Raw genomic sequence first — 14,163 nt, forward strand, 5'->3', positions numbered from 1 at the left:
TTTTTTGTAACCTTGAAGTGTCCTTTACGATTGTGATTCATTATAATTTTCTCTGAACATATTAGTTCCTATGCCGCTATGCTAGAGCTCACGCTTTTTGTTTAGACAGGATCATCATCCATTAACTAAACTTCTGTTATAGAAAAGGCTTCCATCAACCATAAAGCCATTTGCATCAGAGAGAGATGGCGAACCTAGGATTAAACCACAAAGGGAACTGAGTATAATTAATAATTTGGTTCCCATCACTTACCAATCAGAGCATAATTTTGTTCCCATGCATACTTGCAGAATGACATCACCTTTAATTTTGTTACCATCACTTTCCAATCAGAGCACAATTAATAATGTCAAGTCAACATTATCGTGTTGGCCGGTCAGCACTTTTCGGTTTCAAAATATGTTCATATGATTGCCGATTACCAAGAGACGCATGCGTAGTTTAGTATATGATGATGTGTGTGGCTAGCTAGCATGGTCCGTGGACACTACGTTGCATCTTTTGATGTTGCTCTCCCTGTTCCAAAACGTAAGTCATTTTAGTAATTTTTATCATAAATAGTATATCTCTAACTTTGACTATGTGTATAAGCTGAAACTTCTTAAACCGGATTAAAGACTTTTAAACTCTGAAGTTAAAAAAAATAGAATCCTGAAGTTTCTGTGGAATGGCAATTGGAAGCAATTTGAATAATTCATCCAAAATTCTGGAGACGCCGAAGTTGATGCTTGTTTTGAACTTAAAAGTTATGAAGTGTACTTATTTGAAAGTTTTTGTTTCTCCTTTGTTATTAGTTAAAAGTTGATGTGAAATGTATGGGATTATGAGTTTGATCTATGTCAAATTGTTATAGATTTGACCATGTCTGTAGAAAGGAATAGTAATGTTTGCGATATCAAATGAGGATAATTATATCCATTATGAAATATATTTTTATATGGTTCATTTCTTTCATGTGATAATTGTTAATATATATACTCTTCTATATAAATTTGGTGGAACTTATAATTGTTTGTCTTAGTAAAAACTCAGGACCACTTATATTAAATAGCAATCGAACAAAAAGTACATTTTTTAGAGACACGGCCCTTTTCTTAAATAGCTATATGTTTTGGTGTTGGTATTCACGTGAATAGTTTTCTTATAGTGCAATTGAAGTTTATAATAAACTTTTTGTCAGTAATAAGTTTGAAACTGAAGATTGTGCATGACTATAACATGCGTCGACTTGGCCTGCAGATCATTCAGCAGACATTCTGTTACTGAATTTTAGAGACACGCAACTTGGATTGCAGTATTTGAACTCCACCCATGAATCTTCAAATGCATGGTTTACACAAACTTATTTCAGAAATGACAGTATACGTTGAAAAATCATATTATAGGCACAGGTCAACAGGACAAACAAAAGTACTGAAAAATAATTGGAAGATGGAACGAACAGTTGAATCACAGGGTAGCACTCATCGTGGTTGCTGATATTATTGATTTTGTATAATACTTTTTAATCTTCTTCAGTGCCACCGTGACATCTCTCATTGACATCCTCTGGTCAGGTGAGTCACTTGAGCAGATCAAACCCAGCTCAAATGTCGCCATAAGAAAGTCATTCAGATTGCCGGCAGAGGAAGAAACACCTTGCAATAGCCAGTCATCCTGAACAGAGGCAAGCTGAGTTGGAAATGCTTGACAAACCCACCGCCTAATGCTCAAATCTGCGACGAACATGGGATCTGTGGGTCTCTTTCCAGTGAAGACTTCAAGGAGCATGATTCCATAACTGAAAATATCGATCTTGCGTGATGCCTTCCCGTAACATCCATACTCTGCTCATGAGACAGGAAACAAAGAATTGAAGCAGGACTAAATCAGCACCGTTAACAAAATATATATACCAACCAAAATTTAGAGTCACAGTACAGATTATGGACGTACTTGGTGCCATGTACCTAAGTGTTCCAAGCATGCTTGCAGTGATCATGGAGCTGTCATCACCGAATAGCAACTTTGCGATTCCAAAGTCCGCTACATGAGCCACCATGTCTTCATCAAATAGCACATTGCTAGGCTTCAAGTCGCAGTGCAGGACTACCTCGTGATGCTCATGGTGAAGATACTCCGTTGCCATTGACACATCTAGCATGATGTCCAACCTCTTAAGGAAGCCCCCCTTTCCCCAAGCTGGGGATCAGCACCACCACCCCGTCCAGCGGGGAATGGGCAGACAGGATCCCGGCGAGCCGCCCGCCGCACCCAAAGTCCAGCCGGTGCAGCTCCAGGTGCAGCCAGCTGTCGGACGCCACGTCCGGCAGCAGCACGTTGTCCTCGTCCCCGACCGTGGGCTCCAGCTCCTCGCCGCCGTGCAGCGCCCCGAAGTCGATGAACGACTGGAAGTACCGGCCGTCGCGCGCACGGACGCCCGCCCGGACCAGCGCCGCCGCGCGCCAGGTCCCGCGCGCTCGTCCCGGAGCTCGCCGTGATCACGGCGTTGCCGAAGAACCCCCTGGGCAACGCGTCGGCGCCGAGCCGCGCGCGGCCGTTCACGGTCACGTTCAGCGCCGTGCGCGCGGGGTCCTCGTCGCGCCCCCGCGCCGCGGTGATCTTCCGCCAGAGGGCCTTGAGCTCCGCCACGAACTCGCCCGTGTAGTGCAGCAGCAGGTTGGCGATCTCGGAAGGGCGGACGCGGGCGGGGGGCTGCCGTGGGGCGGCGTCCGACGCCAGGAACTCGGCGCCGCGGTGCTCGAACTCGCACCGCGGCGGGCGGCGCGGGACGACGGCGCCAGGCCCGTACGGCTGCACTGGAGGGCGGTCGATGGTGGTTCGCGGCGGGGCGCCGGTGGCACCGCTGGCGCGAACGGCGTCGGCCCACGCGTGGAAGAAGGTGGACATGGAGTATCCGTCGGCGGCCTGGTGGTGCGCGGACGAGGCGATGACGAGGCCGCCGCACGCGAAGCGGTTGATCTGGAGCAGCAGCACGTGCGGCGTGTCCTTGTCGACCGGCGGGTGGAGGCGCTCGAGGTCCGACGAAGGGACGAGCGGGAGGTGGTCCGCGAGCGGGGACGACGGCACCGCGGCCTCCACGACGAGGGCGCCCGCGCCGCCCCTGCCCGTGACGAAGAGCGGGCGGTCGGCGCGGGGCCGGCGGCTCTGATCGAGGCGGCGGGCGGTAAGGAGATCGAGGGAAGCGCGGGAGGGTGGCGGCGAGCGCGTGGAGGAGCGCGGCGTTGGTGGGGTTGGGCGGGGCGTAGGCGAAGAGGACGGTGACGTGGTAGGCCGGCGCGACGAGGTCGAAGGCGGTGGGCGGCACCTCCGCCGACGGCTCCGACGGCGGCGCGGGTACGACGAACGTCCGCCGCACCTGCACGTCCATGTTCCTATGTGATATGATTCGAATGCACGCGTGCGCGCAGAGTTGATCGTGTACGTAGAAACGCTCGTGTGTATGAACCGTGCGTGGCTGGTTCGCTAGTGCAGAGCTGCCGATGGATGCTGGTCTATGTATGCGTAGCGCGCGCCGCGCAGTGTCGTTGAGACCTTTCTAGTGTACGAACGTGTTGAAACGGGTTTCAGTGCCATCGTGTCAAACTCGCCATGCATCGATCCTCGTAAAATGCGTGTGGGCAGGGAGGTGCGCTGCATGCAATGGTTGACCTTCGGAAAAGTTAGCCGAAAGGATGAGCGAGCAAGCGTCGCCTGAGGGCTCGAGTCTCAGTTCTTGCATGGTATACTTTTGGGGCCGTACGTGCCTTGGTCCACGCCTACGTACTGGAGCGCGCTAGGCAGTCTCCTTTGCACGGGGGACAAAGGCACCAACCGCTACATGGCTGCGTCCATAGGTTGCTGAGCAGAGTCGTGTCATTTGTGCGACTGCTGCGACATGGCCGTAGTTCGACGACGACCTCTGAGTAGCTGACTGAACTGGGAGGCGAGAAAAATGCTGAACAACTGAATGAAGGCCGCTGCTGACTTTTCTTCTCCGCCCATCATCGTCATCGCGGGCCGCGCACTGTATGCTCGGCGGCATCGTCAGGAAAACTAACGGACTCCGGGTGTAGTCGGCCCAATAGCACGGCGGACCACTTTTTTGCCTCTCTGTCACGGCCTGCGCAAATGAATCCGGGCCTCCAGCCTGACCACAGTTTCGAGCCCAATTGACCTTCCTTGCCCTCCAATGCAAGGTCCTATCTTGGTCAACAAGCACAAGCATCTTGCCATGTGACCATCCATGGACATGGCAGCCACACTTCTTCTGAATACTTTAGCACCATCTTCAGATCTGTACAAGTCTGGTTTGGATACCGCAATGCAGGTATATAAACCAGCAGGCACGCTCTTCCCTCTCATCCACAGGTCAAACAACAGAAGATAGCAAGTCAACGGCAATGGCCACCGTCCCAGAAATGCAAAGCTCTGCACTCTCCCTGCTCATCCTCCTGCTTCCCGTACTGTACATCTTCTACAACCTCACGAGAACCCTGACCAAGAAGAAACCCACCACGCACGGCCTCAAATCCCACCCTCTCCTCGGCTACCTCCCGGCGTTCCTCAGGAACCGCCACCGCTTCCTCGACTGGTCGACCGAGCTCATCGTCGCCAGCCCGCAGCAGCGGATGGGCTTCTGGATCCCCGGGATGCGGACGGGCATCGTCACCGGCAACCCCGCCGACGTCGAGCACGTCCTGCGCGCCAACTTCGCCAACTACATACCCCAAGGGCGAGCACGCCATCTCCATGCTCCGGGACTTCCTCGGCAACGGCCTCTTCAACTCCGACGGCGACCAGTGGCTCTGGCAGCGCAAGAACGCCAGCCTCGAGTTCACCAAGCGCTCGCTCCGCAAGTTCGTCGTCGACGTCGTGCAGGCCGAGGTCGCCGACAGGCTGCTCCCGCTGCTGCGGCGGAATGCCGGCGGCGCTGTCCTCGACTTGCAGGACGTGCTCGAGCGGTTCGCGTTCGACACCATCTGCATGGTGGCGTTCGGGCACGACCCCTGCTGCCTCGCCGACGGCGGGGTAGTGGCCGAGGCGAGGTCCGATTTCATGCACACGTTCGGCGAGGCGCAGGACCTCATCGTTCGCCGGTTCTTGGAGCCAATCGAGGTCTCATGGAAGATCAAGAAGTGGCTCAACATCGGCACGGAGCGCAGGCTCAAGAAGGCCATCGCCGACGTCCACTCGTTCGCCAAGGACATCGTCCGTGCCCGGCGCCAGAGCGCGTCACCGGACGACGACAGAGACGACGTCCTGTCACGGTTCGTGGCGAGTGCCGACCACAGCGACGAGGCGCTCAGGGACATCGTCCTCAGCTTCCTCATAGCCGGCCGCGAGACGACGTCCTCGGCGCTGACGTGGTTCTTCTGGCTCGTGTCGTCGCGGCCGGACGTCGTGTCGCGCATCGCCGACGAGGTCCGCGCGGCTCGCGAGTCCACCGGCACGCGCGCCGGCGAGCCGTTCGGATTCGACGCGCTGCGCGGCATGCACTACCTGCACGCCGCGCTCACGGAGTCGATGCGGCTGTACCCGCCGGTGCCGATCGACTCGCAGTCGTGCGCCGCCGACGACACGCTGCCCGACGGCACGCACGTCGGCGCCGGCTGGTCCGTGACGTACAGCGCCTACGCCATGGGGCGCCTCGCGGCCCTATGGGGCGAGGACTGCGCGGAGTACAGGCCGGAGCGGTGGCTCGGGGAGGACGGCGCGTTCCGGCCGGAGAGCCCGTTCCGGTACACCGTGTTCCATGCCGGGCCGAGGATGTGCCTGGGGAAGGAGATGGCCTACGTGCAGATGAAGTCCACCGTTGCGAGCGTGCTCGAAGAGTTCGCGGTCGACGTCAAGAAGGATTCCGCCGGCGGTGTGCCGGAGCACGTGCTCTCCGTGACGCTCAGAATGAAAGGGGGCTTGCCTGTGCAAGTGAGGAGAAGGGTGGTTCCTGGAGGTGCTGAATGATCAAGAACATCATCGGTTTCATACTTTCATGTCCCCTTGGGTTGACAATACCATTTGTAAATAGACTGTGTTATGTTTTTTACTCTTCTTTTTTGAGCCATCTCTTGTGAGTTGTGAATGTTAGGCTGAATTCAATCAGTAAAATGAATGTTTGATTACTTCTTAAGAGAAGTCACAAAGGAACATATTTCTCTCTTGCAAGGAGAGAACAATGCACACATCTTACATCTACAACTGAATAATCCTAGCAAAATTCCACTGCCCTACTGCATAGCAGCAAATGTGCACATGCTTAGATCAGCAATAAATATTCAAGTTATCAGCAACGGAGAAATAATCTCAGAACCGCACAAATCAGCTTAACTGCCTATCAGGTTCCTTTCCAATTGACAGTTTTGTATCAAAAGAACTGCATTTGATCATTTGAGATACATGTCTCCTACTACTAGTGGTAAGGTGACGAACAGTTGTGCAGTGCCTTTTGTATTAATAAACGGTCAGTTACTCAGTATGTTGATCAACTATATACAGATTATATTTAGGCTGATGTCCTACACTACATGGGGGAAGTATCAACTGTCATGTGTGCCTAGTTCCGTGTGATATGAAGAAGCAGACCGATTTTTTTACCTGCAAAACAATCCAAGAGTTACCAGTGTATCTTCTAAAGAGAAAAATAAAAGCAGGAGGCAAATGGGTTCATACCAAGGGCATCATAGAGTTGCTCGGAATTCATTCACCAAGGCATTTCAATGTTCTCAAGCTTATTTACCTCTGGATCCATCAGTCTCTGACTTTACATCTCAATGCCAGTCACTATGGAGCAGATGAAAGTTTTTTTAAATCAATGAAACCAATTTACAAATTATAAGATAAAAAGGATTTATTAATTGATCAGGAACCGTAACTGAGAAACGAAGACAAGATTATCACCTTTAGGAGAAGATCCCAACTGGATATCTTGTCCTGCTAATACCATTGCCAGTCTTGAAATCCAGTGCTGGAAGAAATTCTCTGTCAGCGATCATGAGTTGTGCTCATTACCCAGTTGCTGAAGTCAAATTCCAAATAGCAGCCACACCTTGTTTCCAAAAGCCAGGAAAACCATGAATCCATGAGTCAAGAACAAACAAATCTCTAGTCTGCTGGTTGTATGAACTGAAACTCCTTAGCACATAACTGCAAGACTCTATAGACCTCAAGGCTGGCTGACTTAACTACATGCTGATCAAATAATGTCTTGTACCTAAATATTATCTCGAATTCATCCTGCTGAAATTCATTAGGAAGGATGACCCTCCAGTTGCTTGGTTTTCCAACAGAACAAAAGCCATAGAGTAGGGAAAGGAAGGTCACTGGGTCCGGCGTGTAGCCTTTTTTAGCCATCTCATCTTTCAAGTTCAGTGCCTTCTCAAGCATATTATGTCTACATAGGCTAAAGATAATAGCATTGAGAGCTGAAATCCTTGGGTCTAATACATCAGAAACCATTCCCTTGAATACATCTAAAAGGGCTCTCTTGTTATTAACCTTAGCAGTGCTACTGCAGGTTAGGTTGATTATACAAGGCATACTATTCGTGAGCCCATTAACTAGATAATGTAACGTGACTTCATTAGGAGAGCAATGATTAAGCAGCATGCTTTCAAAGTATGTAGCAGCTTTGATCACTTCATCTTTTTTAAACAGACTACCAATTATAATTGTATAATGTATAACATTAGCAGATAGACCTTCAGACTGCATCTTTTCAAACAAATCTTCCGCGCTGTCCATGTCATTTATCTTGCAGTATCCACTTATCAGTGACGAGTACGTAACAACATTTGGCTTGCATCTCCGCTTCATCATATCACATAAGAACCTAAGAGCTGCACTTATGTTACCTTGTTTAGCATAGCCATCAATAAGTGTAGTATATGTAAACTCATATGGGATACACCCAACCTTTCTCATGCTGCTCATGCACATAATTGCCTCATTCATCATTCCAAACTTACAATATCCCTTAACCATAGCATTGTAACCAACAACATCAGGGCAGACACCTTTTTCTTCCATGAATTCAAATATTTTTCTCGCATCACTGAGATTCTCACTCCTAATGAAACCATCAATCAAAGTGGTATACACAAATTTATCAGGCTGCACATTTTGCTCGAGCATCTCTGCGAGAAGGTTCTTGGCTGCAGGAAGCATCTGTTTCTTGCATAAACCACTAATCAGTACATTATATATGTTAGCATCAGGCATCACCCGTCTCTCTGCCATCTTTTCCCGGACAATCAAGGCCTCACTTACTTGCCCAGCAACAACAAGGCCATGAATCAATGAACCAAATGTAACCACATCTGGAGTATGACCTCTTCCCATCATCTCCACAAGTAAATCCGATGCAACCATCACTTCTCCTCTTATGCAGAAGGCATGAATCAAGGGAGTATAGCTAACTTGATTTGGTTCCAACTCCCTCCTAATGGCCTCCCTCAAAAGCTGCAGAGCCTGTTGAACATCACCTTCCCGGCAAAATGCTGATATCAAAGTATTAAATGTCATAATATCCGGGTCACAACCACTTGCAAACAGTTGCTTCAGAACAGCCATTGCCTGCGTTGCTGACTGGCATTTGCACAATGCGTCAACCACAGTGTTATAAATCTGCACATTGGGGGGCAATCCTCTCACCCTCATCTCCCCAAGCAAACTCCCAATCTTCTCCAGATCACCTTTCCTCCCGAGCCAGTTAACAATAGAACCATATGTCACCACAGTTGGCAAGAATCCTTTCGTGTCCATATCGCCCAACAAAAGCAACGCCTTCCCAATGTCCCCGCGCCGGCACATTGTAGAACACGGCGTGCGGAATGCACTCAGCTCCCCACCTCGCCTCAATCAGCTTCATCCCCTCCTCCACCCGCCCTTCCAAGCACATCCCTCTGACCATCGCGCAGGTGCTGTAGTTATCCGCGCCGCCCTCCTCCGCAAGCATTTCGTCATACAGCTTCCGGGCATCCTCCCATCGCAGGCGCTCCACGAGAAGCCTGAGCAGGCGGTTGCAGTGCCTCGCCTCCGGGAGCGTGCTGTGCATCTCCCTGGCGCGAGCGCACGTCTCGGCGGCCTTCCCTTCCATCCCGGCGTCCGCGGGAGCGGGGTGATGCGGGGCAGGAGCGGCGGCCGCGGCGCGAGGTGTGGGAGCGTTTAGAGAAAAAGGAAAGAAAGAAAGAAGAATGGCTAGTTCAGTTGCTCGGTCCACATTGGAACTGCTGCTTCTTCTCCTTGGTAGTGCTTCTGCTAACTTTCCAAAAAAAAAATACTTCACTGAAAATAAAATAAAAGTTCACTGACAAATGAGAGCATTGTAGCCATGAAGGAACGAATTTACTATATGATACGGTAGTGTTTCTATTAACTTTCAAAAAAAATACATTTCACAAATTACAGGGTGATTGACTGAAAATAGAAGTTCTCACGGACAAATGAGCTACAATGGAGGAAGGAATGAAGGCATCACCTATGCTTTAACAGTCTGTATGAACATGAGCAGCATATTTTCGGTTACAATGTACTATGCGGGAAGCCATCTCCGATGAGGTGTCCGGCGTCCCCGAACTTCTCCAGGATCCAGCGGCCATCGGAACCGGAGATATGGACAACGCTGATTGAGGTGTTAGGAATTTTCCTGCCAACCGAGATCGTTGGATCGGCGTGCCTGCAGATTTCCTCTATGACTGCCTCATGGGAGACGACGACCACCCGCTCACCTGTTAACGCAACACGCGACAGCTTCAGTGTGCAGCTTGAAATTCATCACCAGGTGCAAGTTTTGACCACACAGAGAGCACAAGAAATTACTGCGTGAATCGGTGCTTACCCTTATGCTTCTCGGCGATTGCGTTCAAGCGGGGAACTAAGCGCTCGGAAAGTTGATCAAGACTCTCCCCACCACCCTGTTCAGAAGGAGATCATGAGTAATATATAGCAACCAACAGGGGGAAAGCATGCCTAGGCCTAGCTTTTACTTCAACTAAGACTAAGTACAACTTTGAGAGGAGAATGGAAATTAGTTACAGGTATTTCTTGGTCTCTGCCACCGCGTGCGAAAACCTTGTAAGCTTCAGATCTCTTGGCATCGTCAAAGGTCCAACCTTGGAACAATCCCCCGTGCCTTTCCGTCAGTGCCCGATCAATCACCAGCTGAAACAAACAGAAGCCGGATGATATATGGAGCACCAATAATTCGTGAAGCGAGAAAAATTAGCACAAACTAATACTAGTATTCAAAGAGTGTTCATACATCAGAATCAGATACGCAGCAATGCGCTGCGATCGTTTGCGCAGTCTCGGAAGCACGCTTCAAGTCAGAGGAGTAGACGGCAGCTGGCTTGGCTTCTTCCGACAGACGACGGGCAACCTTGAGGGTTTGAACAAAATCAGAATCACGTACATAATCTCTAAGCCATGATCTCACAAAGTATATATAGCGTACCTTGGTAGCTTGCTGCCTACCAGTTTCGTTCAGCTCCTGATCGATCCGTCCCTGTTGAAACTTAAAATAAGCCTTAACACATGTTGTATTGCATCGCAGAGGGAGAATCATATCTAAGTGATGCGATAAGTAGCAAGCTGTGACAGGACAGGATGAACAAGAAGCGACCTGAATGATGCGGGAGACGTTCCAATCCGTCTGCCCATGGCGCACCAACACCACCTCCGCGAAGTGCTCGCCGTGCGTCGATGCAGGTGCCATGATCGATCGGCCCGCGTTGCTGCTGCAGAGGGAAGGGGAGATGGATGGTCTGGAACCTCTCTGATGCTGTATGATCTAGCTGCCCTGCAGAGGGAAGGGGCGACTTTATAGAAAACGCCGCGGCGAAGACCGTGAGTTTCCCTCGACAGCACCAGGAGGCCATCTCCATGTACGATTGTTGCTTGGACTCCAATGCATCTCCACGTAGAAACAGCAGGTTCTACGTGTCAAGCCAAGCCATCCATCCGACGTGTCATAAATTAGAAGCAGCAGGTTCTACGTGGCCTGCAGCTGGTCGGCGAACCAAATTACTTTCGTCGCCGCCCACGGACGACACGCCGTGCCAGGTGACATGGCTCGATGGGCGCTAGCCGCTGCAGGGAAGAGGGGAGGGACGGATGGTCTTGCAGCTTCCGGAAGGCTCTGGAATCACAACCATTTCTACATTGTGCTATATAATTACCCCATCCACTTGTCATCTGTGTTCTTAATATCTCTCATAGTTGACTGTAATCTCGTCTTGGTTTATTTAGTTTGTGGAATCACCAGAATGCTGATGATTGCTATTCAGCCAAGCAAACGAAAAAGCTTGTTCGAACGGCTGCTGCTGCCGCTGCAGCTGCGCCGCTCTCTGCCGAGCCGCAGCAGGCAGCTGCAAAGCAGCACACGCCCAAGAAAATGGCAATGTAAAAACACGGAGATCCCTTCATCTAGCGCGAGCCTGCCGGCGACGATTGTGTTGACTCCATCTCCATGAATGAACTCATCACTGCACGCGTTACGCGGAGGCCCCATCGCCGCCAAATGAGTTCTCCAGGAAGCCATTTCCGTTGAGATGGCTAACGTCTCCACACCTCTCAAGGATCCACCGCCCAGTGACGCCGGATACACGGAAGACGTTCAATGAAGTGTTGGGAATGTTCCTGCGAATGGAGCTGTTGGGTGGATCGGTGTGCCGGCACAGCTCCAGTATGGCTGCACCGTGCGAGACCACCACAACCCGCTCCCCTGTCGATGCAGTAGCAGCATTATTAGGGTTGGAGTAGAACCAAATGCTTCAGAGTTCAGAACTACCTATGAGCAGGTATTTACAAGCAGCAGTGCGATGTGACATAGAAGGTTCAGATTTGTTTAGCCTAATTCAAAATTTCAGTTTGGTATTGTTTACCCATAGAAGAATTTGGGAGGCAAATAATTAGGAATGAGGATTGTAGATTACCTTTGTGTTCCTGGGCAACCTTATTCAAGTAGGAGACACAGCGCTCGGTTAACTGATTCAGGCTCTCTCCACCACCCTGAACATGAATACAAGTGTTGATAAGCTCTTCAGAGTGAAGTACATCATTACATAGGTTTGTCATTGAGGCAAGTAGCTAAGGGAAACTTGTGCTGTCTAACATCTTCAGTTGCAACTAGCAACAGCAGGTTGAAAATTTTGGTACAGTTATTCACATGGCTTAAGTCAATTCAAGATCTGAATAAATATACATCATGCATTGAATTTGTAAGTGAAAAGGGGAACAAAGCTATTTAGCAGATCTTCAGTACCATTTTCACAAGATTAAATGCGTACAATGATGTATGCTACTGGTTCCATGACATTATAGCACACCTGTTACCATTTAGCATAAAGCTGCAAACTTACAGGTATTTCTTGGTTTCTACTATCAGGATCAGAGCCCTCAGTAATTTTAAAAATATCGAAGCCTCTGAAAACATCTGGATTCTTATTTACAGCATCGTCCCACTTCAAGCCTTGGAGATATCCCATGTGCCTTTCTCTCAGTGCCTCATTCAGCACCAACTGAAACAAATTGTTTTTGAGAAGGACAAATATAGAATGCACTTATTCTGTGTCTTTTCAGAAAAGAAAAAAAAAGACAGAATGCCCTTACATTTGATACATCACAAACTTTTGCTATAATTTCTGCAGTCTCAGAAGCACGCTTCAAATCAGAGGAATATATGGCAGCTGGTTTGGCTTCTTTTGACAGCCGACGAGCCACCTTACAAGTTTCACCAGAATTTTTACAAAAATGTTAATGCTAGACATGGAACTGCAAGCGATAATTATTTCTGAATTGCTGTTTGAGAAAAATGAACCGTACCACAACGGCTTGCTGTCTACCGATCTCATTCAGCTCTGGGTCCATTTGTCCCTGTTGAAGGATTTCGAGTTGTGTGAGTCAGAAAATTTTGTTTCCCTGAAACAATGACAGTTAATGGAAGAATGGCTGAAAGGAACTTCGAAATCTAGAATTTCGAGTACTAGTTGATAGGAGCGCTTTGCTGCAGTTTACTGCAAAAGGGGCATCTTTTTCCTGCTTCAAAAATTCAACCAACCAAGATTCAAACATTCAAGACGAGGTTGGCATTTTCTAGGTGCAGATATGACAATGAAACATAAATCAGCTTAGATATCGAATTTTTTGTGTTCTGACTGACGAGATAATTGGCATACCAAACACGCAGTTAGAAGTTCTAACTTAGAACTAAAAGGATGGACAAATCGCCTGCAATCAGTCGTGCTAGCTCGTTGGAGACTGCATAAATCAAGTAGATTCAGGACTGCCGACCGACCTGGACGATGCGAGATGCGTTCCAGGAGGTCTCCCCGTGCCGGACCACCACCACCTCCGTGAACTCCTCGCCGCCGCCGGGCGCCGGGGTGGGCGACATGGCTCCGTAGGTCGTGGCGGCCCCTGCTCCTGCTAGCCGCAGCCGCAGCGGATAAGGAGGATACCTACCTGATATTCCTCCGGGGTCAACGGCAGCTTCCAGGAAGCCGGCACGACCCCGCTGGCGCTGGCCGCTTCTTCTACCTGATGCCGGCGGCCTTGTGGGATGCTGCGGGGGAACAGATGGATTAACTACCACTAGCATATCTCCGCTCTCTTCTCATCGTGCTTGCTGGCTGCTGCTGCTGCTGTTCCTGGCCTCCGAACTAGTCGATTTGAAACAGGCCTTTGCTCATATTCTTCAGCATGATGCAAGGGAAGGATAGTGACGTGACGTGGTTTTGGCAATGGAATTCTCAAGAGCACGAGAACCACGTTTTCCATCGGCAACATTTCTTTTGTAATGAAAAAGGAAGCTTCAACAGCAATTCGCCACAGACTGGTGTAAGTGTAACCACCAATGTAACCCGACATTGCCGCACTTTGTCCATGGATTCCATGTCATGCATGAAAGTGATCCAACAGCCGAACAGGCCAGCGCCGACCCCGCAACAGGTCATTTGCTTCGATGCACAAATTGACACGGAAATGATCGTGACAGAGTTTCTTTTTTTTTTCCAGGCGTACCCAAAGAATTCAGCTTCTTTCGATCAGTGACTACCGACTAGAGCATCAGCCACCAACTTAACCACAATGCAAGCATAAAAATCCTTAAAAGCGCAAACTTTCCCTTACAAATCGTGCTTGGTTCAGTGGTGTTTTGTTATCTCAAATGTAACATAATCTGATCACGG

General features: G+C 49.6%; 4 protein-coding genes and 2 pseudogenes across 4 annotated transcripts; 1 reads left to right on the forward strand and 5 right to left on the reverse strand.

Moving 5' to 3' along the window:
- Window positions 1–1,450: 1,450 nt before the first annotated feature.
- Window positions 1,451–2,129, reverse strand: LOC140223611 (probable LRR receptor-like serine/threonine-protein kinase At3g47570). Its single transcript, XM_072295644.1, has 2 exons — window positions 1,937–2,129; window positions 1,451–1,827 (listed from the first exon to the last, which is right to left on the reverse strand). The coding sequence occupies exons 1-2, from the start codon at window positions 2,127–2,129 to the stop codon at window positions 1,451–1,453; spliced, it is 570 nt and encodes a 189-aa protein (XP_072151745.1).
- LOC117833750 (tryptamine hydroxycinnamoyltransferase 1-like) lies at window positions 1,689–3,646 on the reverse strand (annotated as a pseudogene).
- Window positions 3,647–4,349: 703 nt separating this feature from the next.
- Window positions 4,350–6,102, forward strand: LOC117833441 (cytochrome P450 CYP94D108-like; annotated as a pseudogene).
- Window positions 6,103–6,254: 152 nt separating this feature from the next.
- LOC117833440 (uncharacterized) lies at window positions 6,255–9,278 on the reverse strand (the record flags this gene model as incomplete). Its single annotated transcript, XM_034712926.2, is given in 4 exon segments — window positions 6,255–6,574; window positions 6,650–6,760; window positions 6,878–8,786; window positions 8,788–9,278. Coding segments are annotated over 2 exon segments (2,196 nt in total), but the record flags the coding sequence as incomplete, so codon positions are not given.
- A 43-nt stretch (window positions 9,279–9,321) lies between these two features.
- On the reverse strand, window positions 9,322–11,056 carry LOC117833443 (phosphoglycerate mutase-like protein 4). Its single transcript, XM_034712928.2, has 6 exons — window positions 10,599–11,056; window positions 10,431–10,481; window positions 10,239–10,355; window positions 10,013–10,138; window positions 9,816–9,891; window positions 9,322–9,705 (listed from the first exon to the last, which is right to left on the reverse strand). The coding sequence occupies exons 1-6, from the start codon at window positions 10,689–10,691 to the stop codon at window positions 9,500–9,502; spliced, it is 669 nt and encodes a 222-aa protein (XP_034568819.1). The 5' UTR covers window positions 10,692–11,056; the 3' UTR covers window positions 9,322–9,499.
- Window positions 11,057–11,194: 138 nt separating this feature from the next.
- Window positions 11,195–13,728, reverse strand: LOC117833442 (phosphoglycerate mutase-like protein 4). Its single transcript, XM_034712927.2, has 6 exons — window positions 13,272–13,728; window positions 12,800–12,850; window positions 12,587–12,697; window positions 12,337–12,495; window positions 11,911–11,986; window positions 11,195–11,699 (listed from the first exon to the last, which is right to left on the reverse strand). The coding sequence occupies exons 1-6, from the start codon at window positions 13,572–13,574 to the stop codon at window positions 11,470–11,472; spliced, it is 930 nt and encodes a 309-aa protein (XP_034568818.1). The 5' UTR covers window positions 13,575–13,728; the 3' UTR covers window positions 11,195–11,469.
- Between the last annotated feature and the right edge of the window lie 435 nt (window positions 13,729–14,163).

The sequence above is a fragment of the Setaria viridis genome, chromosome 8, assembly GCF_005286985.2.
Source record: "Setaria viridis chromosome 8, Setaria_viridis_v4.0, whole genome shotgun sequence".
In the NCBI taxonomy this organism is placed as follows: Eukaryota; Viridiplantae; Streptophyta; class Magnoliopsida; order Poales; family Poaceae; genus Setaria; species Setaria viridis.